General features: G+C 43.8%; 1 protein-coding gene across 2 annotated transcripts; it reads left to right on the plus strand.

The window, feature by feature from the left end:
• On the plus strand, positions 1 to 27,028 carry CMTM3 (CKLF like MARVEL transmembrane domain containing 3). Of its 2 annotated transcripts, none has more exons than XM_061593781.1 (5): positions 1 to 507; positions 13,569 to 13,724; positions 20,849 to 20,944; positions 24,198 to 24,318; positions 24,887 to 27,028. In XM_061593781.1, the coding sequence occupies exons 1-5, from the start codon at positions 388 to 390 to the stop codon at positions 24,913 to 24,915; spliced, it is 522 nt and encodes a 173-aa protein (XP_061449765.1). In that variant the 5' UTR covers positions 1 to 387; the 3' UTR covers positions 24,916 to 27,028. The 2 variants fall into 2 exon arrangements, with proteins under 2 accessions (XP_061449765.1, XP_061449766.1); XM_061593782.1 differs by lacking the exon at positions 1 to 507 and adding an exon at positions 788 to 864.
• Positions 27,029 to 27,611: the final 583 nt, after the last annotated feature.

Below are 27,611 nucleotides of genomic sequence, written 5' to 3' on the forward strand. Positions count from 1 at the left end.
TTGAACGGTGAACTTCTCTCTGCTTGCTGCAGCTTGGGGCGGTGGGAGATGTCACATAACGTGGCGGCGTCAGCCTCCGAAGCCGATCTTTGCAAGGCTCGGTTGACCACGGAAGAAAAGAGGCGGGGCGAAGAACACGAGGTGGGGGCGAGATCGCCGCGCTGCAGCGGCTGTTCTCTTTAGGCGACCCACGCTCAGATTTGGCAGCGGCTTTTTTTTATTTTCCTGTCCCCGTTTCCGCAGAATCAGGATTTCCGTTTCCCTCCTCTTGAGAAAAGAAAAAAGAGTTTTTTAAAAAAACAATTTGTCACTGCGAAGCAGCGCTACTCGCAAGCAACTTAGCGGCGCGCTTTCGGGTCCACGCAACCCGTCGGCCGCTTGCGGAGCATGGAGCGAACCGGAGCGGAAGATCCCGACCCGGCCGGGGTTCCGCCGGGGGCTCGCCTTCTCCTGTCCTTCAAGGAGTTTCTGGTCTCTCGCAAAGGGCTGCTGCTGCTGGCTCAGGCGGTAAGAGAAGGGGGAGTGGGTGAATTCATTGCAAACTCCAGGCAGGGGCTGTGGGTGGGGAGGAAGGGAGGCAGAGAGGACGATGAGCTCATCTACGACCGGGAAGGAAGGAAGAAAATGGGGAGGTGGCGGAGAAACCATCTCCTCCTTTCACGTTTCCAGTCCCTTGCAAGGGCAAAGTTTGCCAAGGGGGTGGGGGTGAGATCTGCGTCCTTTGATACCAACGTGCCCTTCTTGCAGTGCAATCTTTCCTTATCCCTGTAAGTGAATCCCTGCCTACTCTGTTCAATGGAGGCTTACTCCCAGGGAAACGGTGCACACTGGATCGCAGTCTCTTCAGTGGCGGCTTCCGCCCAGGTAAACTGTGCTGCCGGATCGCAGCCGCTCCGGGCTCCCAAAGCAGGATGTGGCTCCAGCAGATTATGTCATGCGAGATTATCGTAGCCCTCCACCCAAAAGAAAGGAGGAACTGTGTCTTTCTTTCTTTTAATCGCGAGGGAGCTGAGTGTGACCACCACGCCCACTCGGCGGCGGAGGCTTGGGAGTTTTGTAACTGATGAATCGGAAGAGGACCCGCAGGCCGTGTGTGGCTTCTTTACTGGGAAAAACCGCTTCTGGTACAGTAAAGGCGAACCAATTTATTATGGCCTGACTGGACTAAAGTCCACTTTATCCGATGCAGCAAGTTTTGTCCTCAGTTGGTGGTGTAAATAGCGTTCGGGGAGGGGGCGTTGTACAACCGAAGGAAGTGAAAAGCACACAAGTCCTACAGACTGCCACGATTATGGTGTTAACAGCGGCCACTTCCAGGCCGTTGCTGTTTTGCAACTGGAACTCATTTGCATGCAGGCAGATTGAAGTGGCCCGGTTGAAATGGACTTGGCACCCTTTTGCAACAAGCTCACTTTTAAAGAAATGGAATCTTTGCAGTAAGGAAAGTGAGGGGTAAATGTCCTGGAAGCGATTGTTTGACATGATGCCGGGCAGTCTCCTGGCAAACAAATCAGAATGAATGCTCAGTTAAATGCGAGAACTTGCCAGAAACTTTGTGCAAGCAGGCCAGGATAAAGGCTCAATAAACAAGCCTGGAACCAGACAGTCACAGTGTAGGTGATATTGACAACACAGACATCCTAGCACCAGTAAGTTAATTAACTCACTGTACTGTGATAAGAAATCACTATTCCGATTCAAACCACAAGTGATAGCATTCATTCCCTCGTTAAATTGCAATTCACTGGTTTCGTGTTGTAGTCTCCCACTGAAGTCTCTTGATTTAAGAATGGCCACCTTAAGGTTAGTGGCAGAGAATCCTGGGAGGTTGAACAGTGGAGGCTGGTCCATTTGAGTGAATGGGGCACTGCCCCACCATCCTCAGTCTGTCCTCAGCCAGTCTCCACCTGCCTGTCCTCTTACTAAACTAGCCCAAGGGGTGGACCTGCCTGTCAGCTTTCTCCTCCTTAATCTCATTTTTGCCCTTGTTGAACAAAGATGATGGGAACAAAACTCGAATGAGTTGGCTCTGCTTGTCATTGGCTCTAGTTCCACCCATCATTGACTCTGGCTCCACCCACTGTTGGTCTCCCTTGCCTTCCGTCCTACCAGTTCCAATGTGCACCAGCTACCACTGAGGTTGAAATGTTCACCCACTGGTCTTTGAATATTGTCATTTCTGGTGCCACATTATGTACCCATTTATTATTTTGTGTAGTGGCCAGCTTGTTTGTCCTAGGTAGAACACAGAAGGGTGTTGTTGGCATATGATAGCATTTACCATACTGGAAGGTCCCTAGTCCATGAAAGCCTATGCCAGGGATAGCCAACATGGCACCCTCCAGATATTATTGGACTGCGCATTGGCCATGCTGGTTGAGGCTGATGAGAGCTGGAGTGCGGTATCTTGAGGGCCACAGTTCCTCACTGCTGCTTTTAGAAGGAGGGACGTAACTCAGTGGAAGCCAAGTAGATCTGGGTAGCCAACGTCATGCCCTCCAGATGTTGCTGGACTACAGCCATCTTCCCTGATCATTGGCCATGCTGGATGGGGCTGATAAGAGTCCAACAACAGTCCAACAACAACTGGAAGTCACCACATTGGCTACCTTTAGCTTATGCCATCATAAATGTGTTGGTCTTTAAGGTGCCACAAGACTTCTGCTGCTACAAACTGACACTGCTGCCCCTCTGGAAATGCCCTACTGGAGTAGCCCTCCAGATGTTCCTACTTCTCTCTGCCCTTCCAGAGAATTTTCAGGGTGCTGCAGGCTGTCCATAAGGCAGGTGTGGGGACTCTTTGGCCCTCCAGATGTTGCTGAACTTTAGCTCCCGTCACCATTGGCTGTGCTTGCTGGGGCTGATGGAAATTGTAGTTCAGCAACATCTGGAGGGCCAAAGGGTCCCCAGCCCGCTGTAAGGACTTGTTCTATCCTGAGTGTTGATTCTTTTTGTGTGTGTTTGCCGTAGAGCCCGGAAAATGTGATTATAATGCTCCCTTGCTTTTGGAATGGGAAAGAGGCATCGGGTTTGCGCAGATCCTGCTTCCAAATATGTGGGTGGGGGAGAAAAAAAAGAAGTTGCAAGATTACAATGGTACAGAGGTTCTGTTTGTGTCTAGTTTTGGCACTTAGGCACACAACCAGCCTGGACCTTCCTAGGGAAGCATCTGTTTAGCACACAGACTTTAACACCAGATGAGACAGGAAGAGGGGCAGGTCTTATCCTGATGGCTAAATGGAACCTTCAAAGGCAGTATATCTTTGAATATCATTTGCTGTGAGGGAAACAATGAGTTTAAAAGCTGATGCCTTTCAACTCTGTCTGTGGGCTCTCCAGGGCACTGGTTGGCTGCTGTAAACAACAGAGTGCTGGACTAGATGCACCTTTGGTCTGATCCAGCAGGGCTCTGCGTACAATTGTGTTCGTGAGGGAACTATTGTGGCTACTCCTCCCTTGTAGTATCTGTCAGATATGTAGATTAGAGCTGGAGAATCTTTGGTCCTCCAGCTGTTCCTGGACTACAATTCCCATCAGTCCTGATCATTGTCCTTGCTGGCTGGGTCTGGTGGGAGATGGAATCCAACAACATCTGGACGGCCACAGGTTCCCCAGCCCTGTTGTAGAAAGGCAACCTGAGTGAAAGCACATTGTCAATATCAAGCCTTGTGAGGCTCAGGACCCCAATACCTTAGGGACCGCCACTCCCCATATGAACCTACATGGACCCTGCATTCATCATCTGAAGCCCTTGTTCATGTGCCCTGTCTGAGGAAAGAATGGAGATTGGGCCTTTTCAGTGGTGGCTCCCCAACTGTTGGATGCTCTCCCCAGAGAGATCCACCTGGCGCCAACGCTGTCAATCTTTAGGCACCAGGCAAAGATGTTTTATTCACCCCATTGGTGTTCATCTTTTAGTTGGGTGGGGTAGGATGTGTCCTATTTATGTTGTTGTTACCTGAGCACTCTTAGATGAGATGAACATAGAGTAGGGGTTCTTAACCTGTGGCCCATGGACCCTTAGGGGTCCACAGATGGGCTTCAGAGGGCCAATGAACCAGGTGCAAAAAAAATCAATTTCCAATGCCGCAAAATAAATTGAATGTATTTATTTATTTATGGGGGTCCACAGCTTTTATCAGATTCTCAACGGGGCCGTGACCCAAAATAGGTTAGGAACAATGGACATATAGCATAAGACAACTTCCTATGCTAAAGTCTTCCCCTTAGAGCTATTTCTAGGCTACAGATTAGCTGGACATTCAAACTTGATGTTGCAGCTTATGAGAGTGGTGAACTTTTCACAAAACAGCTTTGAAGAAGGACATGTTGTCAGCGCTCCTCTGAATGTTCCAATGCTGAGATCTGTTCTAAGGAGTCTCCTAAAGGCAGCTCTTTATGTGTGTATGTTTTTGGGGTGGGGTATATTACAGAATGTTATCAAACTATGCATGTTGTAGAAAAAGAGGAGAGAGAGAATACCACCACCACCCCTCCCAAAATCTGGTCTTAATGAGTCATCCACTGAAACAGATTGGCAGGAGTTCCAAGGCAGACAAAGGAAAGAGCTTCTTCACAAAACACATAATGAAATAGTGGAATTCCCTGCCGTGAGATTGGGGTGGGGGATCACCAATTCAGACTGCTGCAAAAAGGGAGTAAACAAACTCATACACAAGAGTTCCATCAGCACCTGTTAGGGGACCCCTGAGGTTCAGAGACAATACGCCACTGAGTGCTGTTTACTGGGAAAGGGATATTGCCTCCGTGTCTGGCTTGTGGGCTTCCCCAGCAACATCAGGTTGGCCACTATCAGAAATGGGATGCGAGACTGAATGGGCTGTTGCACTTCAGTCCTTGCGTGGATGCAGCTATTTGAAATCTGACAATATGGAAATGTCTTGTGCTTCTGGTGATGTACATTCTTACTTACAAGGAGGGGACCCTGAGGCCCGGGGGCCAAATGTGGCCCTCCAGTCCTCTCTGTCTGGCCCTTGTAACTCTCCCCATGCCACATTTCCTCTCCTTGTCACTGGCCCTACTTCATGCTCCAAGCATTTTTGCCTGGCTGAATTATGTCCTTGAACTTTGATAATACCTCTTACTTGTCTGGATGGGGGTTAAAGAGAGGTGTGTGTAGAATACGGATGTGCTAAAATTCCACCCTTTTTGGATTTGGTATTGAATTTTCCATTAATTTGCTTGTAGCAGATCAGATTTTTATGTAGCGTTTTTCCACTGCTGTTTTAGAAAAGGATTTAAAAAAAAAAAAAGCTCTAAAATACTGATATTAAGAATTATAATTTTATCGATATTCCCTTTCAAAATATCAGTATTAATATTTTTTTTTTTGCGGGGGGAAAAAGGATAGGTAAAAGCAGTGGCTAGCAGACAGAGGACGAACTCAAATCGATACCAGTCTGTTTGGTCGATGGAACGCTTTTGGACTGGCATAAACCTACGGATTCCATCCCTAATATAGAAACTAGCTTACTGTACAAAGGTACAATTTATATGCATTGCCCCACCCACTTTATCTCTGGCTCTGCCCTACCACAGGCATGTTGCCCAGAAGAGAGTGCTGCCCTCGGTCTGAAAAAAGTTCCCATCCTTGTTATAAGACTTCAGTATCCAGCCTAACTTTTGTAATTCCTCCCCCTCCTCATCTTGCCAATTCCTGCTTTTGTGAGATTCATCCTGATGAACAGTTCTGGAGAACCTGAAGGCTTGTTTGCTGTTTTGTTCCATTTTGGCTGGTCCTAGAAAAAGTATTTGCCCAGCTGTGGATTATTAAGGCTCCCCCTTCCCATTCTTGTTACGGACCAATATGGCAGCCTTTGCTTTTTATGTCCTTACGAAGGGTTCATGCCCTAACAAACCAGTTTATCAAGTCAGGGGTGGGCAGACTTCCAAGTAGTATCTAGTTTTGTTTTGTTTTTTACTAGAATCTTGAGACCCACAGTTCTAGGTGATGCCGCCCAAAAGACAAAAGGTTGTATTCAGTTAAGTCCTACTGTAAGTAGACCCACTGTAATTAACGAACCTAAGTTAGTCATGTCTCTTTAAGTTCAGTGGGTCTACTCTGAGTAGGACTAGCATTGAATACCACTCATACACCTGAAATTGAGTTCAGTGTTTCCACACAAGAATCCACTCCTGGTATTCAGGAGCCCCAGATTTCTTCATTTTAGTTGGTATAATTTAGGGCGGAGTCATTTTGTTATTGCCACTGTTAAACAGTTGGGAGTCAGAAATCCTTGTCGATCTACTGCAAATCACTTTCTGAAGTGATACCAGTAGATCCTGATCTATCTTCTTCCCACATGGGCGTTAAGTTACCCTCTTTTCCCCTTCTCTGTGCAAATTTCCAGCTTTTAGAAGAATGCTGAATGTCTGAGGCTACAGGCAAAATAATTACTTCATGGTCTGGCCCAGTGTGTAATGCTAGATGGAAATTTGGCAGAGGCACACATAATTTCTAGCTCAAATATGGAATCAGTTGGGCTTCTGATTCTCTTTGTCTTACTTTTCCATCAGTTAAAAGAGAATAGTCACATCGGGTTGCTATCTGGATGAATGAGAGCAGGGTTGTAAAGCACTTTATACTCAGAGCTGCAATTCTGTGCCCAGGTGCAATCCCCATTCAGCTCAATAGGGCTTACTTTTGAGTTGACATAGGTAGGCCCACACTGTTAAAAAGTGCTGTAGAAATGAGAACGTATTTTGTCTTTCAGTGGAAACAGTTCCACAACCGCAGAGTATCGCTAACCAGACATGAGTGGGACGTTGGGTAGACTCAGCAAATCTCCGGGGCTTGCACAGGGCTTTGATCAGCTGAAGCACAGCGCTATGCAAAACTGGGTCACCCGATGTTATGACTGACAGATTTGACAGCCCAGCCCACCTGTCAAACGGCCGTGGGGGAGATAAGGATCCATTCAATTGGATCCAGAGCCTAGAGAGAGATAGAGCCTTTATTCCTACTCCTTCAGTTTCCTCCTCTCTTCTGTTGTATTTATTTCTCATTTTGTTTACTTCCCAAATGGTTATAGCGCCTAGTGACTCCTTACACAAAATTTCCTGTTTATTCATTCACTGTATTTTTCTCCCGCGTTTCAGTTATTGACTCCCCAAAGCATCTCTCTCAGAAACACAGCAGGGGGAGGGCAGGCCCTGCCATCAGGCTTACAAACTAAAAAGACAAGAGGCACACAAGGGAAAAGGGAGAGGAAGGGGCTGGGTGTTTTCAAGGCCAGAACACAGTGACGAGCTGCAAGCGTTTATATCCAGTTTGGGCCAGGCGGATCGTCCCTTGCTGCTGCGTGAATAGCAGTTGGTAGCTCTTGTTCCTTTGGCAGACAAATGGGGGCCAGAGCCTTTTCTATTGCTTCTGCAGCAGAAAGAGCTTCATGTTCTTTCAAGTGGGAGCAGGGGGAAGCTCTCTGCAGCTGTTCCTTCTTTGGATGGGACCTGGTTGGTCTCCCCCTTGCCGTGATATTATTCCTGGGAGGCAGGCTTCCAGTGGCCCTAGGTCCCCTTGCCAATGGCAAGGCAGATCTCCAGTCCCAGGGCTAACCTTACCATCAAACGCCACCTCTCAGATACCCTTCCACTTCCAGAATACCTTGCTTAGCGTTCTGTGTACAGGTTGCAGCCTCAACAGCCCACTGGCCGATCAGGCCAGAAACAATGTGGGGTCGAGGATAGGGTTGGGTGTGGACTCAGGAGATCCCAGTTTCAGTCCTCGCTCAGCCATGTAGCTTGCTGGGTTACCTTGGGCCACTTGCACACTCTTGTCTAACCTACCTCACAGGAATGTTGTAATAAGAAAATGGAGGGAGCCCATATTTATCACCCTGGAGCATGGGGGGAAAGTCTGTCAAGGGCCACATTTGCTCAGGGGTAATCTGTTGGGGGGGAGGGTCAGTGTCTGTGGTGAGCAGGACCAGAATCAAAAATGGATGGGGGCACCCCCTTTTGTCTCTCACCTTCTTCTTATTGATGGGGAAAGGGCAGATCCCTTTTGTCTGAGGTCTGCAGAGATTGCTTGCAGAGGGTCTCCCCGCTCTTCCCCCTCAGTTTTACCATTATTTAATTTATTGCCCATTTTTAATGTTAAAAAATATTTTAAAATTGCATTTTTACTCATCCTCCCCAGTTTTCTCCCCCTCCTTTCCTCTCTCCACCCACATTTAATTAGGCTGAGGGCCACCTATGCCCCTGTCAGGCCCCTGGTTCTCCACCCTTGAGGAAAGCAAGGGCCTAGTCAAGATAAATATACAGACTGGACCCTTGAATGGAGCCTTGCCTTGCCTTGCTGGCTTGAATTATTTTGCCCGAGACAGACATGATGCAGGAAATTTGTGATTAGATAAATAAATAAATAGATCTCCCCACTTGTTTGTTTGCTTTTTACTTCAAAGCATCTGCAAGGATGGATGCTGGGAGGGGTCCAGTTCTGACTTGGTGCTGGGGAGAAGTTCAGCTCTTCCGCCCTATGTCATTTCCCCCATCCACACTTGCTGTTAGTCCCTTTGGAGGGAGAGAGAAAGATACCTGTATTATGCTTTTATATTTTGCCCAGCAAGACTGATACCAGCTTCAAGAGGGATCAGTTTAGATCAGGAACCTAGTTATTACTACTTGAAGACAATGTTCCTCCAGTCTTTTGATTACAGCCACATTCACACCATACATTTATTCCACTATTATTCAATTTTAAACAGTCATGGCTTTCACCAAAGAATCCTCAGAAGTGTAGTTTATGAAAAGTGCTGAGAGGAGACTCTTACTCTTCTCACAGAGCTACAGTCCCCCGAGTGGTTTAACAGTCAGTCTCTCTTCCCAGAGAACTCTGGAAATTGTAGCTCTGTGAAGGGAACAGGGGTCTCCTAACAACTCTCAGCATCCCTCATAAACTACACTTCCCATGATTCTTTGGGGGAAGCCATGACTGTTTAAAGTGGAATAATAGAGGAATAAATGTATGGTGTGAATGTGGCCTACATCTTAAACACCCCATCCAAAAATGACTAAAATCTTTCCAGTTCTGTTATGCAGCCTACCTAAGACAGAAAAAATGAGAACAGCATAGATACTGTGGGTGGCACATGTGTAAAGGCCTGGGAGGAAAATAGAGAAACTTCTTCCTGTGTTGTTGTTGCTGTTTTAAACTGTTTTGTTTCCGGACTTTTGCATCTCTCTGCTTCCCCTTCCATTCCAAGATACCATCCAGCTTGGAGTCTACATGACACGTCTAGAGGATCTAAACTTTGAAGGGAATGGTTGAATTATCTCTTGAAGGGACCATGGCTGTTTCTCCTTTTCCATCTGTGTTTCTCTCTCTTTAAACTCCTTCTCTGCATAATAGAAACTTCCAACTGGGGGGGGGGATTAATGAAGACGTGTTTTCTCAGAAAATTCTTTCCTTGACCCATTTACAGACCTCCTTCTCTAACATGTGGAGGGTCATAGAATTGGACACTGGGGGCCCAACTTGAGCACGTAGGGCCACTGAGATCACCCTCACCCCACCCACCGCCAGTACATTGGCACTGAATGCCTGAATAGGACTTGTCTCTCAGCCTAACCTAACACTCAGGATGTTGTAAAGATAAAAATTAGACAATCTCCATGTATGCTGTCTGGAACTCCTGGGAGGAAAGTGTGTGTGCATGAGAGAGAGAATGCATGTCATACAAGACACGGCTGTGGAGTCGGAGTTGTGGAGTCGGAGTCGGAAGCAATTTTGGGTGGAGTTGGAGTCGGAGTCGGTAGAAATGTTCCGACTCCGGCTTCAAAATAAATTTTGATTGACAATTTTTTTAAAATATAAATTCAAAATGTCAAAGAAGCTTCCCATGAAATCAGCTGTAGTTGAGCATTTCACCATAACATAAGATGGAAAACATTTTGTGTGTCAGTGTATGACACAGGACCCAGATGAAGACAAATGCTGTGATGTCAAGATCAGTGCATATTCAGGCAGCGATAAAAATGCTCCTATGAGAGCTTCCAATTTAAAAAGACATTTACAGCCCTTTCCAGGGCTGTGGAGTTGGAAGCAATTTTGGGTGGAGTCGGAGTCGGACAGTAGAAAAATAGAGGAGTCGGAGTCAAAGGTTTGGCGTACTGACTCCACAGCCCTGATAAGAGACATATAGCTGCAAATATAGGCCAAGATTAGGCATGTAGGGAGGCTTCAATTCCCATCCCATCCTGTGTTCATCGCAATCAGCACTGTTTCCGTTCTGCTGCAGTTTGGCTTACGCTAAAATCTGTGTTATTAATTTCGCTGTCTTCTATTGCTGAAACTACTGCCATTCTGTAATCAATTTCAATGGAATGGAAATGTCAAAAACAATGCAGAATATAACATAACTATTTACATGAAAAAGTTAGCGAATACTGTTTATGTTTGCTTGTGTGATTTCCGTTCCTGACCTCCGACAAACATACATGTTGTGATAATTTCCATTTTAATTTCTGACAAAATTCTCCAACATCCCTCTCCAGGATCTACAGAACTACTCATTTTCCATGTTGGGAGGAGCTGGTGGTGGGGTTTTTGTTAGGGAAACCCAAGTCCACACACTGTGTTCTAGATCTTGGCCACAGTGCTGCTGCTACTATAGTCCTTGATCGTTTGTTCTTTTAGTAGGATTTAGTGACAGCAATGATATCCCCTCTTTATTTGAAGCATTTTTACCCTGCTCTGGTGCCGAAAAAGGCTCACAGAGTGGCTTACAAAGTAATAAGGCAGTTTCTTCTCTCAGGCTTTCACTCTAAAATGCATGACACAAAAGGAAAGAAGACTGAGAAGGAAAAGGAAAAAAGCAAACTCAGGAACTGGTTCTTAGTTATAAAGCTCTTAGAATGACCAGCTGATTTGCTGATCTGTCAGCAGAGCCAATGAAGTGGCCCTGCTTCCCTTCTCTACCTCTGTTGTAGCCAGATGGAATGGCTGCTGACAAGTGACAATTTGAAAGAGGAAGAAGCCCGAAGGAAATGGCTGATGGTATAATCGTCCCAGGCTATGGTCTGAAGGCACATGAGGCCACCACCTTGCTGAAGCTAAGCAGGTTTGGGTTTGGTCAGTGCCTGGATGGGAGACCGCCTGGGAACATGTATGCCGCCTTGGGTTCCATGGAGAAAGAAAGGTGGGCTATAAATGAAATAAATAAATAAACAATCATGAAATAAGGATCATATATGAGGTCACATATTGAAACATCTGTGTCCTACTTCAAGCTTTTCTGCAAGAGAAATTACTTCCAGATTCCAAATAAGGCATTCTGCATGACTGTTTCCAAAAAAGAAAGAAAGAAAGATGCAGACCTTCCAGTGTAGCTCTTGTTTCCTGAGAGTAAAGCATTTGTTGCTTTGGATTGCTTGCTTTGAGCAATTTCCTGAATTTAAAGACAGAAACTACTGCCTGCTTCCTCTCCAGACCTTCCTTTTTTGGAACAATCAAGCAGAATAAGATGGACTCCTTTGGTTCTAATTTCCTCTCTCAAAGTGCAATCCTATACATGTTTACTCAGAAGGACGTTCCCCTGTGTTCAGTGGGGCTTACTCCCTAGTAAGCATGTTTTGCATTGCAGCCTCAAGCTTGTTTTGCCATAAAGATGAAATTATTGAGGTTTCAGCTCCAAATGAGGGATTGTCTAGAATTGTGGTCTACTGGTCAATCTCTGGGTGATTTCCAGTTTCTAATTCCTGATTGTTTAACAATTGCTTCTCCCTCTAAATTAGGCTGATGAAATTTAGAGAGGAGGAATGGAGTAGACTTTTCTGAGAAAGGACTATGACAGGTGTGGGGAACTTTTGGCCTTCCAGATGTTGCTGAACGTCAATGCCCATCATCCCTGGCCATGGACCATGCTCGCTGAGGCTGGTGGGAGTCATAGTTTAGCAACAGCTGAAGAACCAAAGGTTCCCCACACCTGGACTACGAGCTCTGTTCAGGCAGAAAAAACAAATTCTTATGCTAACTAAACATGGTCAGAAGGGCCCCGTTTCTTAATTCCAAGTGTCTTTTGAACCTTTGGCTCCAGTTGGTGAATCTCAAGGTTCTATAAATAAGCAAAGCAGACCCTGTAAGCCTGGAATGTGCGCACCCGTTCTAGCAAGCTGCTTAAGAGAACAAGGCACACATGAAATTCACCACACGAATGGCAAGCTGACCTGTGCCATTATAATGTCTGTTTCCTATTTGCCTTTCCCTCTGAAACAGGGATGGGGAACCTGTAGCCCTCCAGATATTGTTGGACCCCAACTTCTATCAGCTTCAGCCAACATCGCCAGTAGACAGGGCTGATGGGAGTTGTAGTCCAACAACATCTGGAGGGCAGCAAATTCCCCATCCCTGCAAATGCGTCCTGTTTCCTTTTTAGACAAGATCTTAAGCTCCTTCGTCTAGAGCAGTGGTTCCCAACCTTTATGAGCACGGGACCCCCTTTATAAGCTGGAAAAAAATTGTGACCCCATCCCCCCAGGGAGGCAGGCTGGCTGCCAGGAAAGAAGGGGGAAAGCAGCCTTTCTTTGCAGGCTTGCTTCTTTTTGCTTCACAAAAAGCCCTCTCCTCTCATTCTAAGTAAGGGCGCTGTCAGTAGCGGCAGTGCAAGGAGACGGGAATCAGTGATAGTAATCCCCTCTTCTTCCTGGTAGCTCCACCCTCAGCCTCCTTTGGCATCTGCCATGTATTTTATAGGCAGATGCCTGCCCTTAGTGCGCCTGAAAGACGCTCTGGAGCTTCAGAAAAGGCCTCCCCTCTTGTTTGGAGCAAGGGGGAGGTGTCATCTGCAGCGCCAGTGGAAAGCAGACAGTGTAGAGGGAGTGAAGACTTTTTTAAAAAAATTAATAAATAATTTATTTCTTTACTGTTCACGGCCCCCTCTGGATTACTTTGCGGGGCCCCTGGGGGTCCCGGCCCCCAGGTTGGGAACCACTGGTCTAGAGTGTGTGCTTTTTCTCTGCATATGGTTCTATGATTAAGTGCTTTGACACTCAAGCCCACCAATTTTTATTCTGGATAGTTTGTCCATAATAATTTTAAAATACAAGGATTCTGCCAAGGGTATCCCAAGATGCGGGCAGGCAGACACGAGGCCCTTCCAAACAGGTAGGTTTGTGTGGGTGTATTCTGCAACATGACATTGATGCAATAATAGGGTTTCAGTGGTGGATTTATACTGGACTGTCCACCCATCACTGTGCTATATTTGTTGTCTTGTGACGCTTCCCCAATGTTACCGCATTATTGCCATCTGGAGGGGCACTCTCTTGCTATAGCCACAAAAGGGTGAGAAAGAAACCAAACAGCATATTTGTGATATGAAAAGTGGCAAGTTTTCAGCAAGAAAGTACAGGACCTGCACCTGTTAGAAACAAAGCAGTATGACCTCCCCAAAACGTCTTCTGGTAGAAATGGTATTGAAAGTGTGTATAGCTGCCCCGATAACATCACAAGCACAAATCGTGATGAATGCTCAATAAACAGGGACATCTGGAAAGGCCCCCAGGTTCTGAGCTCTAGATAACCAGAGATCTTCTCCTTTGTGCTGCAGGTGCTGTCATTCATCATCTTCATCTGTTATATTGCTTCGGCAGCTGCATCTTTCCTGATCGTACCCTTATTAACATTTCTGCTGGCCCTGTGTTTTTTCTTTGCATATTCCTTAAAGCTTAATGAGAAGGTCAAAGCAGTCTACTGGCTTTTGGCGGTAAGTGCGTGAAATTGTTCAGGATTCTTGATTGGGAGGACTGATTTAGTGTTTTATCCTCAGGTAACATAAACACCCTTGCAATTTGATTGGTAGTAAGCCAAAATGCAAAGAGGCTCTATATGATCATCAACATTCATGGAGTCTGGACAATATCAGCGCTTTCACCTGCTCTATTGAGATCAATCTAAATGGACCCCATGATTTCCATCCACTCTGTAGACTGGCCAGTAGGGAATACTGCTAGACTCCAACTCCCATTGTCTTTGACCGCTGGACATGTTGACTGGGACTGATGGGAGCTGGAGTCCATCAACCGCTGGAGAGCCAAAGGTTCCCCACCCCTGCATGGGCTTAGCATGAATATCATGAAGCATGAAGGAAGATGTGGGGGAGCTGCACAGAATTTCAAAGGAAAATTATGTGAAAGGGTGATGGATAGTTGAGGATTTGGGGAGGGCCTACAGTGTCATCGGGCATAGCTTCCTAGTTTCATGACCACTTTAGCACAAAGCTACCATGGGCAATACCTGTCCTTGTTGCCTCCTAGGATGACTTGCAGTGGCAGGCTGGAACATTAATCTTCTGCGTAGCAGCCAAAATGGGTACCATTTTGAGATCTGTGAGGTACACATCACCATGTCTTGATGCTATAACTGAACAGTTTATCTCTGTCAGTGTTGGTTTCTTGTGGACAAGATCTACCTAATAATACCATCATTATCATTACTACTACTATTACAAGTGGGACCTGCAACAAAATGTTGCAGTGTGGAATGCTCCTTGTTCAGCATTCAAGCCAGCTGTACTCTCTTCCAGGATACTCCATTCCATTTGACCTGTGACCTCTGACCATGCTCAGTCCTCACTGGGTTGTTTGGGGGTTGGGTTGTTGCTGTTTTGCCAACTTGGGTTTTTTTCTATAACTTCTTTCTATACTTTTCCAAACCTTGGAATTCTCCCAAACACTCAAGAAGGAAGTACTAGTCTTTCAGCAGTTTCATTTTGATTGCATGCGAGTTCATTTTTAAAGCGAGTGACTATTAATATAACTGGTATAGCAGAAGAACTGTGAGGCTGAGCTATTGATCTTGCCCCTGCCAAGAACTCAACTAGGTAGCTTTAGGCAAGCCATTCTCTCTCAGCCTTAGTATCACCACGTGCAATAGGGTGGACAGCAATACTAACTTACCCCTGCAGGGTTGTTTTTAAGGAGTCTAACACGACAGAACCTGTGATATGCTTTGAACTCTTAAGAGTGCTTTATAAATGTTAAGTATCATCATTATCTTCAATCTGCACGGCACTTTCCAAAGTACAACTGGACAGGTCCCTGCCCTGAGAAGCATACAGTCTAAAAAATGAAACAGGATGGAGAGGGATTTGGAAGCACAAGTGAATGGGAGTAATGTGCCTTTATTTTAGTTATACATACTTAAGTGTAGAGTAGGATATCAGATTATAAATTGGCATTTCCTAAACAAGTGATATGTTGAAACAGCTGCAAGATTCATACCTGTTTACTTCAGACTGGAAACATTTAAGTTTCTGAGAGTTTGGGGTATGATGATGATGGCAGTATGATGGGAGGCATCATTTTCTGGAGTGTACACTAGGGGTATGCTTTGGATTTGAACAAATCCCGGATCACAAGGTGAAACAACATGTCTTGGAGGCATTTGAGCTTCTCAATGTGATGTGGTATCGTTACAAGGCAGCATGAGTTGAAGCACTACTACATGGCAGTAGTAGCGATCCAAACATTAAAAAAATGCTGCAGACAAGTGTGTGCCAAAATTGAAATTTATTTTACCATAACATCAGGATGGGATTATGGAGGATGAGAGAGCAAACACCACAATTGGGACGGTGGGGAAGAAGAGCTCCATTGTGACTGACAAGTTTAGCTAGTAATTGCTAAATAATTTCCCAGTGCTCTGGGAGAGGGAACAGGTTTGCAAGAGTGAATTTTATGTTAATAAGCTTAAGGAAGACCAAGAAGGGAGGTGGGGGAGAGCTCCTTTGTGACTGACAGGTTTAACTTGTAATCGGAGGGAATGCTTACCTGGAAAACAAATCCCTCATGTTAGAAGTCTCAACCAGAAGTCAGGCATTTAGTGTCACAAGTTCCATGATGTGGAACGCTGTTCTGGCAGAGATGCAGAAGACATCCTCACTTTTGATTTTCAGGCATCTCTTGAAAAAAAAATTTATGCCAACCTGCTGTGCAGTTGTTTAAAATATTTTTTGAGTAGCCAGTCATTTTAATGATTGTTTTTATGTTGCTGCACACCACGCTGATGTTTTGTAAGATAAGTGATATATAAATACTTTTATAAATAAGAAATAAATAAATGAATCACTTTTATTTCTGCCCACTGCAGTATCAATCTGAACCTATTTGTCTGCAGTTTGGCAGGTTTCTTACCAGGAACCTTTCTTGTGTCTGTAACTTTGAGACCAATTGTCCACAAAACACCAGAGGAGATTAAGGCTTTAAACACACTAGTCAACAGATCAAAGTGTTTCCATTAGCCACACTCTGAGGGGGAACAGGTTTATCTGCCAATCAGCTGTGAACTCTCTTTGAAGCCAATTTTTTTAAAAAGCATACTCAAGTGGCTCCCATAAGGTTTCACAGTAAAAAGGGGCAGGTTTGACTAGCATAATGTGCCCCAGTTTTCTGAAGAGAGAGGTGGAGATGCAGCAGAACCAGCAGAAAGTAAGTGTGTTTCTACCCTAAGTTACTCCTTTTCCACCACAAAATTGAAATGGGTTCTCCTGTATGGAAACCTGTGTAGCTATCGTTCTGCAATTGGGCAAGAATCAGGTTTGCCTGCAAATTTCATCCAATTCTGGCCAAAAATGGAAAAGTGATAGACTGCTCCTTTGGGGAAGAAGTGTCACATTCTAGAGGCATCCAGCACAGAGGCCCACGGACCTATTTGTCTGTAATTTGGCAGGCTTTATCCACTTTGGAGTGGCTACTGTGCCTGCAAATTTCAGCCACTTCTGTCATAAAGGAATAAGGAAGTTTTAACTGTTTGGTTTCCCAATAGTGAATGAGGGCAGAGGAGAACAAGGTGGACTTGGAAGACCCAAGCCAAATTGAGCATCCTTCAGATTGATTCAAGCTGAATCAGGATCCAAACCAAATATTGTGGTTTGTGCACACCCCTAGAGTCCACACACCCATTTATTTTGTACCAACGTTATCTCTGATAGGAATTGAGTTTTACAGGTTGTTTTATGAACTACATTACACCTTATATTTCACTATCATCTTGAGTATGCAATACAGCCAATAATAGCAGTGCTTCCGTCAAAGCACTTTTAATAATACCTTCTCAGTGTGCCTCCTCCAAGGGGAGCTCAGAAGGCAACAACAAGAGAGCAAGCCTTTCAGGGGCAACATCTCGATTGAAGTGCTCTCTGCAAGGAGTTCACCTGGCACCAACATTGACTGTTTTTAGGCAGCAGGCAAGAACATTCTTATTCTCTCAGGCATGTGGACCTTAACGTAGTGTGATTTTCTTTCGGCCTGTTCTTCATGTTCAACGTCTGATGGGGTGGGGAAGGATATTTGCCTTGTTAATTGATTGTTGTGGATGAACACTCTTCATATTATTGTTTTAGGCTTTTTTTTAACTTGTAACTCGCTTTGAGACCCTTCTATTGTAGAAAGTGATGAATAAACCAAAGAAATAATAATAACGGGAAGAAATTTTCTCTGCCTCTGGCTTGGAAGCCTACTATCAATAGCTACTAACTGTTCCACAAACTGACCACTAGGTGCTGCTGTGCTTCCAAACAAATGCCCTGTTCAGCAAAGCAATACTGTATTTGAAAAATGGAAAGCTGCACTCCAGCTTAGTTTCTTATTGATACTTTATTATTTCCCATCAGCCACTCAGTTTTTCTTGCTGAGAAGATGCAGTGGGTGACATGCACAAGCAGTGCAGAACTAGTCATCTGCTGTAGAAATTCTAATGGATCTCGGGGTAGTGAAATGTCTCAAAACAAAGTAATATATGTTCTGTCAGAAGGAGGCACTTAAATCTGCTTCCCTGGATCAGTTTTTGTTTCAAAAAGCACTGGGACTTTTTAAAAATCCCAATATATTGGTTCAAATTTTTAAAAAAGCAAAAAACAATAATAGACGTATATTTTGTTTTGTTTTTGTCCCAGGCTCTTTTTGGTTTTCAAAATGAAAAATTTGTCTGGACCCTCAGACTTGCATCACTAGATCACTTTGTCAGAAAACATTTATCCCAATAAATATAGAGTGGTTAGAATGTTGGACTGGGACCTGGGAGACCAGGGTTCAAATCCCCACTCTACCATGAAGCTCACTGGGTGGCCTTGGGCTAATCACTCTGTTACAGACACACAGGGTTATTAGGAGGGGGAGACCATGTTTGTATGCCAACCTGAGCTCTTTGGGGAAAAGGTGGGATTTAAATGTAATAATATTATCATTTACAGAAAGAAAACCGTAAATGATTATTTGGGGACATTGTCGCATGCACAACAGTATCATGTAAGGTGTACCTCTGTGTTAATTCTGCAATGAAAAATGCACCAGGGGGCAAGGCCTGGATGAGGAACCTTAGCTCTATTAATAGCAAATGTGAACAGTTCTCAGAATGACACACAATAGCAACTTCTTTCCAGTCTCTGGAGAATTTCAGTTGCTTGGAAGGATTTTCATTGTATGATGACAAACTAGTCCTCTCATCTGTTCAGGACAGAGAAAGACCCAATTGTGTACCATGTGTAAGGCAACACTGTTACATCTTACAAGTTCTCCATGTGTTTTTTTATTTATTCAATGTATATCATGTCTTTCCCAGAAGGTGCCCAAATCGGGAATCAAGCAGTAAAACACTGAAAACATATTTTAAAAACAATTCCATCTCTACTTAAAAGCTTGTTGAAAGAGGAAGGTCTTCTTAGGCACCAAAAAGACAAGAGAGACAGCACCTGTCTAATATTTAAAGGGAGAGAATTCCAAAGGGTTGGTGACACAACACTAAAGGCCCAATTCCTATGTTGTGCAGAACGAACCTCCTGTTAAGATGGTATCTGCAGGAGGTCCTCACCTGCAGAGTGCAGTGACTGACTGGGTATATAAGGGTAAGATGATCTTTCAGGTATCCTACTCCCAAGCTGCATAGGGCTTTGTACACCAAAACCGCCACCTTGAACTTAACCTGGTAGCTAACATGCAGCCGGTGCAGTTTTTTTAGCAACAGGATAACATGTTGGCGATGTCCTGCCCCAGTGAGCAGTTGCATTGCTACATTTTCACCAGCTGCAGCTTGTGGACCAACCCCAAGGGCAGCCCCACATAGAACACATTACAGTAATCAGTACTATTGCTGCTCAAAAGTTAGAGAGACTGTTACAAAACACTGATCAGCCCTTTGTAGTAAGAGAGATTGACTTAGAGGCTGCCCTGCGTATACCTGTTGGACGTGCATTTGCATTGTGATGTTCAGCTGGGCTCCACTGAACTGGTTAGATGTGTCCTTGATTCAGAGGCACATTTCTATATGGGGCCTCTAATGATGCATACGATTAAAGCTGGATCAGGGCAGATGGGTTTCATTAAACTCATTCCCTGTTTCAGAGCTTACTAAATATAAAGGCAAGAGAACATTTTGTTTTCCAGAGAGTGGTCCAGCATATTTTGCTACACAGCCCAGCCCACTGTGCAGTGGTCAGTGCAGCTGCATTTCTCCATGTCGGGTTCCAACACTGGAGTGTGGGATCTGCAGGTGCAGTGCTCATTCTTATGCTTCTGGGATAACGCCCAAAGCCCCAGCTTAAGTGAAGGAACCCATGCAACAGGTGTAGCTGAGAGCACCCTAGCAAGTGGGGGAAGGGTGTCCCTACTGTGGTTCCCATGAGAATACTATGAGGAGAGTTTTCAGCATTTGGGGCTTTTTAGTTTAGAGAAAAGGCAAGTAAGAGGTGACGCGATAGAAGTGTATTAAATTGTGCATGGCATGGAGGAAGTGGCTAGAGAAAAGTTTTCCTTCCTCTCGTAAGACTAGAATCCGTGGACATCCAATGAAGCTGAATGTGGAACACTGAGGACAGACAAAAGGAAGTACTTCACACAGCACATAGTTAAACTGTGGAATTTGCTACCACAAGAGGCAGTGACGGCCGCCAACTTGGATGGCTTTAAAAGAGGATTAGACAAATTCATGGAGAAGAAGGCTTTCAATGGCTACTAGCCACAATGGCTACGCTCTGCCTCCACAGTCAGAAACAGTATGCTCCTGAATGCTAGTTGCTGGAAACGGCAGGAGGAGAGAGTGCTCTTGCACTCAGGACCTACTTGCAGGCTTCCCATTGACATCTGGTTGGCCACTGTGAGTACAAAATGTTGAACTGGATGGGCCACTGGCCTGATCCAGCAGGGCTCTTCTTATGTTCTTAATCTAGAATAAGTAGGGCACCAACCTGCACGCCCGAGACTGGCTGAGGCATCAAATGCAAAACCCAGAGAGCATACTCTGGGGAGGAAAAAAAAAAATCTTGACTACACCTTGTTACTGATTTGATGTTTGCCACCCTGGGCCCCTTTGAGAGGGAGGGTGGAATAGAAATTAAATAATTTGGTAGGGCCACAAGAGCCAAGATAAAATTGATTTGGGGCTGCCAATTGCCTGGTTTTGAGCAATTAAGGAAGGGATGGGGAACCTCAGCTGCAAGAGCCAAATGCAGCCCTCCAGGTCTCTCTAACCGGCCCTCGAAACTCTCCTCAGGACACCCTCCTCACTGGCCCTGCATTGTAACTTTCTTGAGGGTTTTTTTCTGACTGGAATGTGTCACAGGACTCTCATAATGCCTCTTGCTTGCCTGGAGGGGGGCAAGAGAGAAGTGTGTGTAGAAACTAGCCGACTGTACAAAAGTTAAATTTATATTTGTTGCGCCTCCTCCTTTTGCATCTCCACCACCACCAGCATGTGGCCCTCAGAAGGTTGCCCAGAAAGGAAAGCGGCCCTCGGGCTGAAAAAGTTCTTTGACCCTGGATTAAGGAGATACATGCTTTGTGTAACCTTACCCCTGTTTCCCTTTATAACTTCTTCCCTAATTCTTTTGTTTTACAGGATTTCTTGTGCGGCATCATTGCTGCTATTATATATTTTGCCATCTCGATTGCTGCCATCTCAAAATATTCTGACACGGCATCCAAGGCAGCAGGAGTAAGTTAATGTTTCGAGCAGGTTCATACTTTGTATTTTAGATCATGATAATGGGACAAATTCTGCCTACCTGTCCTACGTAATTGAACACCAGATATATTTTGATTTCCCCCCCCCCCAATTGTAAGTTATGAAAACGGCAGAGGAGGATGCTTTTTCTAAAATGATGCTTGTTACAAATGATATGATTTATATAATTGTACTCAGATCCTGTTTCCGGGCTTTCCATAGGCATCTGGTTGACCATCATGAGAACAGAGTGCTGGACTGGATAGGCCACTGGCCTGATCCAGTAGGGATTCCCTTATTCTCTTAACAAACAATATTGCATAATGTAAAATTATAATTCTACATTTTAATTTGTAATATAACTATTTTGTTGGCTTCAGAATTACTGTTTTTACTAGGATCTGAGCTGAGAAGACATTTTTTTCTGATGATATTTTTTTCCTCACCCCCACCTCCCCAAGAAAAAGACCACTTTGCAGAATTTCTTCTGAATATTGTTCCCTTGTTTTTGCTGCAGCAGCCAATTCTTACACTTGTGTACATGCACACAGTGCCTGGGAATGTCCCTCCAATTTCTTTGCATACAATTAGGATGGAGAATTTAGAGAGGTCATTTGCACATGGCTCTAGTTTCTGGGCAAACTTTATTATACAGCTTTCGTGGCTGTATACTATAGCCAGCATGTATTTTTCATATTCCGTCATTTAAATAAGCTCATTTCAACACAAAATCTTACAAAACATATAATCCTGACCTCAAAAATGCTTTCTTAACAACCCTCTAAGTTTTCATGGCGATACACAAATCACACAAAGAGAATCCAGAGTTCAAAGGGTAAAGCAAGTGAAAAAAATCCAGACCCCTGTTGGACTTATTTTCTGTTAATTTGTTGAAATTAATTAAAAATCAGCCATGTCCATAGAGTACCTGCAATCCTATTACTGACCTTACCCCATACTCTGACCTTTATCTTCTGCAGTTTAAAAGTTAAGAAAAAGGAATGGCTGATTTTTAATTTAAAAAATTAACATTAGAATCTATGGTAGTGCAGGCATACTCAGTAAGAACCAACTGTCGGTGTTCTAAAAGCCAGACTAACAGCTGTTTGGCTTGACTAATGGGACCACATCCACACCAGACATTTTTCCATTTTAAACAGTTGCAGCTTTCTCCAAAGAATCCTGGGAAGTGTAGTTTGTAAAGGGTGCTGAGAATTGTTAGGAGACTCCTATTCCACTGATTGGAGCTCCAATGTGGTTTAACAGTCAGCCCCTCTTCTCGGAATTGTAGCTCTGTGAAGGGAATAAGGTGTCTCCTAACAACTCTTAGCACCCTTCACAAACTACACTTCCCAGGAATCTTTGGAGAAAGCCATGACTGTTTAATGTCTGGTGTGGATATAGCTGGAGATACCTTTGGTTTAAATTTGGGTAGGAGACTACATGTGTCTGTTGTAGAATAAAAAGGGGAAAACTCCAAAAAATAATGATACTGTTAACAAAGGAAAGGGGCTTTCCCTTTGTACAGTACCCACCCAGCCACCCAATCTCCTTCCCTCCCCCCCTCCACTTTTTTCTCCTGACCCTCCCGCAGGTCAGTTTCACCTATCTTAAGAATGATGACACAGGAGTAAATCCCAATAAACTCAATAAGCATGCAAATGATCAAACCTGCCCTCCTGCTCCCACCTGCACCCTCCTCCCTCCATGTGGTCAGTTTCACCTATCCTAAGCATGATTGCAGGGGAGTAAATCCCATTGCACTCAATAAGCATAGAAATGATCAATCCATTCTCAGCAAACTTGCACAGGATCCCATTTCTTACCTCCGAAATTAAAAAGCAAAGAAATTCACTAATAGGGAAAAAAAACCCTTGTGATTTAAGAACATACTTATAGCCAACAGACATTTCTATCAAACTTTAAAAAGCAGGGAAATTGGGCAGCTATAGTGAATGCACCAGGGGAGCAGGAGACCTGACCTCCTTTCTGAGATATTGTACTGCCCTACAAATCTGTAAAAATGCAAACTCAATTTGGGTTGGTCTTTCACAGTTCAATCCACTTCCTGTGTAGCTTGGAAGTGTCAAGAATTCTCACCAGGGGGTCAACTCCCAAGCCCAGGGCAATGGATCCTATCCAGGCACAACCCATGCCTCCCTTACCAGGGCTGAGTTAAACCAACAACAACCCTGTATGGTAGGCAGACTGCCACCACCCCTTAAACCTGGTCACCCACTCTGGGCCAAGAGGAAACCCAACGTGCCAGAAATAGACCTGCCAAGGATTCCAAAAGACAACAGTCAAGAATACACTCCTTGTCCTGGAGCCTTAAGGCAAAATACCCCACTATACAGTAGCCTTTGGCTAAATGGCCAAGGTGCTGGATTCAGGGCCAAATTTCCCCTGAAATCAACACACACTGGTAAATAATAGGTAGCTTTATTAGAATAAAATATAAGTGCAAAATTGTAGCCGCAAAACAATTCCTTAAACCAAACACCCCTAGGGTTAGGTAAAATACAAAATGCTAGATTCATTGCTTAAGTAGCAACATATTGTAATCAGTCTAATTTTACATCAAACTGCATTTTCAGATTCAACTGTTAATGCATCTAAAATTGAAATAGGATATAAGCTCCAGTTTGAAGAAAGGCTGTCTTCACCACCATACAATGTTGACTAATAAAAAGGCTTTGAAATTAATAAAAATAAATTTGACACAGATTTCTAAGATGAATAATGAGAGAAATATAATTTTCTATGTTATATTCTCTGTAGAAACAGCAGTAACATAGGAAAGAAGCAAAGTAAGAACACCACCAACAAACATACAAAAAATGTAATTCTCCATCTTTGGAGATGCAGTTGTTGCCACCACTCACCATATCCTCAGAGAATGTATTGCCAAATTCTTCCTGTCGAGAACACCTGGTTTGTTAAGGCTGTTAAGTAACATATCTGTTGGCTATAGGTATGTTCTTAAACCACAAGGTTTTTTTCCTATTAGTGAATTGGATTAAATTTAGATGGCAGCCCTAATATATATTGAGACCATTGCAAAGGGCTACTCTACTCAGAGTAGACCCACTGAAATAAATGCAGTTAACCCAGTCACAATTATGACTTTGTTACAACCCTTTGGTTCCATGTGAGGGAGACAGAGAGCAGTCAAAAAACTGTTCCTACCCAGTTTTTTCATTCATATTTTCAAAAGCTGTCTCCTGCACCTTTTGGCCTTTAGGTGTTTGGATTCATCACCACAATTGTCTATTGCATTTATGTCTACCTTACCTTTCACGACCTGATGACATACCTCAAGCAAGGAGATTCTTCAGATGCCCCTGAGCCACACAAATCAGAAGGTAAGTACAAACCAGCCCTGTATTGCCATCAGCCACAGACCTAAGCTCATTAACCCCCGTGGGCGGTATTTGCAACAGATAGGAGCAAGTTTCCTCTCCAATTTCACCAATTTCAGAAGCCGAATCAATGAACCTTTAGCTTCTGTCTTTAGAATAAATGATATGGCTGTGTTGTGAGTCACTCATTTCAAGTTCTATTTTCTTTTTTAAAAAGACAGGAAACGTTTTTTTAAAAAAGATTCAGAAAGGTATCGAGACATAGGAGCCATTGTTGTGAATAATCTGTAGTGCTCATCCAGACAGTTGACGTGTCTGGATTTGTCTTTTGATGTGTGTGCCAGTTCGCACCTGGGGCTACTAGTTCTGGGGCAGTAACAGTGTGGCCATTAAGGTGAAGTGTGCTACAAAGATGCAGGAAATATTCCACTTTTCAAAATTGCCAGAAGTAGCCCTCTGGGGAAAAAAATGCGGCATTGTTCTCCACTCTGCACAGTGCATTCCTATTGCGCGTATATCAAACAAGGCCCACTCTAAACTTGACATGTTTGATGGATTTTTTTTTTTTTAGAAGAGGATTCAGATTCGGATTCAGACTGAAGCACAGAGCCTTGATGGATTGCAGAGCCAAAAGGAGAGGAGTCAAGGGGGACACTCTCTGTCATTTTAGCCTGTGTAATCTTTTTATGAACTTTCTATTATTGTACAGAACGTCACCAAAGCCACTGCTGACAATATTCCAGTCTCATGAGGAACTTGCTTACAAAAACTGCTGCTGTTTGAGCCTAGATGTTTTTCTCTACCTTCCCTCACACAACATTACAATGCACTATGTAGTAGACCACCTCTTAAAATTTAACTTTTTTTTAATACGTAAATCAGGGTTGTGTATATTGATGATTGCATCAGACCAGTTTGGTGGTTGTTCGGTACTGGGCGCAGCACTCTAGGACAGTCTTGTTAAGTTCAGCATTTTAAAAAAAAAAACAGTTCTTCAGATAGATATTTTTTTGTACGTTACAAAGAGAATACAAATACAGGAACTAGATCATCTCTTGCTGGAGACACCTTTATTACTTATAGATGCAGCAATCATCTTCCCACAGAATTAGGGTTTACATGTTACATACAAATACATGAAAAAGCCTCAAGGCTTTTTGTTTTGGAAAAGCAGCTCAGGAGAATATGAATGGGGGGTAGTTAGTCTTGTCCTCTCCACAATTTCTGGACTCTGTATATGCCTTGTCTACACACAGAGAGCTAGTTTCCTACTCTACAAGGCTCCAAAGACTAAAGATGTGTTTAGTGTAATACCAGAGTTTTGGGCAAAGCGGCTAAGCACCCCTGCCCCTTTCCCACATTATAGTCCCTCTTCCAAAGCATTTCTTTTCTGAAATCCAGCTTCAAAGTTCTTTCATAATTTGTATGCAACATGCAATTAATCACTTAATTTGTGGCATTGGGCTTCATGGTGCCGAATTCAGCTGAGTTGTGATCAAAGCTTACACTTGCAAGGCATAAGAGTTTGCTGGATCAGAGCAGTAATCTGCCATCCTGTCCCCTCAGTGGCCAGCCAGACGCCTCTAGGAAGCCTGCAAGTGGTACCTGAGTAAAACAGCACTCTCCCTACTTGTTCCTAGCAACTGGCATTCAGAGGAACACTGCCTCCAAACAGGGGAGAGAGAAATGGCCATTTTTACTTTTATCCTTATTGGCAGACATGGGTCTTTTTAAAAAAATAAAAATAAAAATGAAGGATTCTAGGTCAGTGGAGGAGCACATGTTTCGGAGCACAGAAGGTCCTATGTTCAGTCTTTGGGTAGAAACTCACTGTTCTGCCACCTCCAGCGCGACTCCACCTGTCTTCTGAAAACGGGGACACACAACGTTTTTCAAACCCCACCCCCTTTTTACTATAAAACCTTGTGGGAGCAGCTTGAGTGCATTTTTTTAAAAAAAGATTGGCTTCAAAGAGATTTCTCAGCTGATCAGCAGATCATCCTGTTCCCCCTCCAGGTGTGGCAAATGGAACGCTTTGTCCTTGCAACTAGTGTGTTTGCAACTTTTATTCATAAGATCACAGCAGAGCTAGGAAAGAGCTCCTGCCGCAGGGCCAAGCTGCTTAACCTGCAGGTTTTTGAAAAAACAAGGTTGCATCAGCAAGGAGGTGGGGTGCTTATAATTAATAAGCATCCCCTGTTGTGGTCTTAAGGAAAATTCCTTCTCCAAAGTTAGTATTCTCAGTATAAAATCCTCCACTGGCACCAATGGGGAATTTTCCCTCAAAGCAAACACCAGCTTTGGTGGAGCGATTTTTCTCAAGACGACAGAGGAGAAAAGGGTTCGGTTCTCCTCTGTGCCTCCTTTGATTCTATTAAATTATAAGCCCCTCTACCCCCAGCTGAAGTTATATACTGTTTTTTTTAAAAAAAACAAACCCTGCACTTTAAATGCAAATGCATTTAACGTCAGGTATAATTTGGACCCACGATCATAGACCCATGGCACCTTTACATGCTTTCACACTATGTCTAGCTTACCAGTAAGATGGGTGACATCTTATTTTCAACCTTTGAATTATTCTGAAGAAATCAGACAAGGGTGCTGGTTACGTTCTTCCTCCATTGTATGTCTAGAACTTAAGTAATAGCAGCGAACAAGAGATCTCAGCAATGGCCATCTAAATTTGCATCAGTTTCACCCTTGAGACAATCCACAAGAAAATGTTTCAGACTGATTTGGAAAGAAATATCTCAGTCCAGCAATGACCATGCCTTTATGGAGGAGGAGGATCTGAACCATTATAATCATACAAGCCATCATACAATGACAGAGCCAAAAATCTGGGTAAACTTGCCTTGAAACAAGGAAATGGGGGAAAGGTGCTAAATTAGGAAGCAATTTTCTTCTAGATCCAGCTTTGTTCCTTTTACAAAGGCAATTAAAGAGGTGAAAAGAGGCTTTTAATGCAGTAACTAGAATAGTTTACAAAAAGAACACTACAAGCAATAGCAGTTCAGAGGAACAGTTCTACAAACTGGAACATCGCTTATGGGGCAAAATCAATGGGGTATATCCAAGTGAGGGAAAGAAGTCACAAATATGTTTTTAAAGTGAGCTACATCAGTAGCCTCATTCTCAAACTATGAGTTATACATTGAGAGCTTATGTTGTTGTCCACCTTTTTCTCAACTATAGAAAATATTAATTTGTGTCATATTTCCTTCAACAATGTATTACTACACATTATTTACCACATATGCTAAATCTCGATGCATTGATATAGTAGTTTTGTA

Source organism: Rhineura floridana, chromosome 13 (assembly GCF_030035675.1).
Source record: "Rhineura floridana isolate rRhiFlo1 chromosome 13, rRhiFlo1.hap2, whole genome shotgun sequence".
Classification (NCBI taxonomy): Eukaryota; Metazoa; Chordata; class Lepidosauria; order Squamata; family Rhineuridae; genus Rhineura; species Rhineura floridana.

Excerpts from the sequence above, each read along its gene's own strand:
- CMTM3 (XM_061593781.1), top strand. The coding sequence starts at position 388 with ATGGAGCGAACCGGAGCGGAAGATCCCGACCCGGCCGGGGTTCCGCCG. Across the intron at positions 13,725-20,848 it reads CAGTCTACTGGCTTTTGGCG|GATTTCTTGTGCGGCATCAT; the intron begins GTAAGTGCGTGA and ends TTTGTTTTACAG. Across the intron at positions 20,945-24,197 it reads CGGCATCCAAGGCAGCAGGA|GTGTTTGGATTCATCACCAC; the intron begins GTAAGTTAATGT and ends TTTGGCCTTTAG.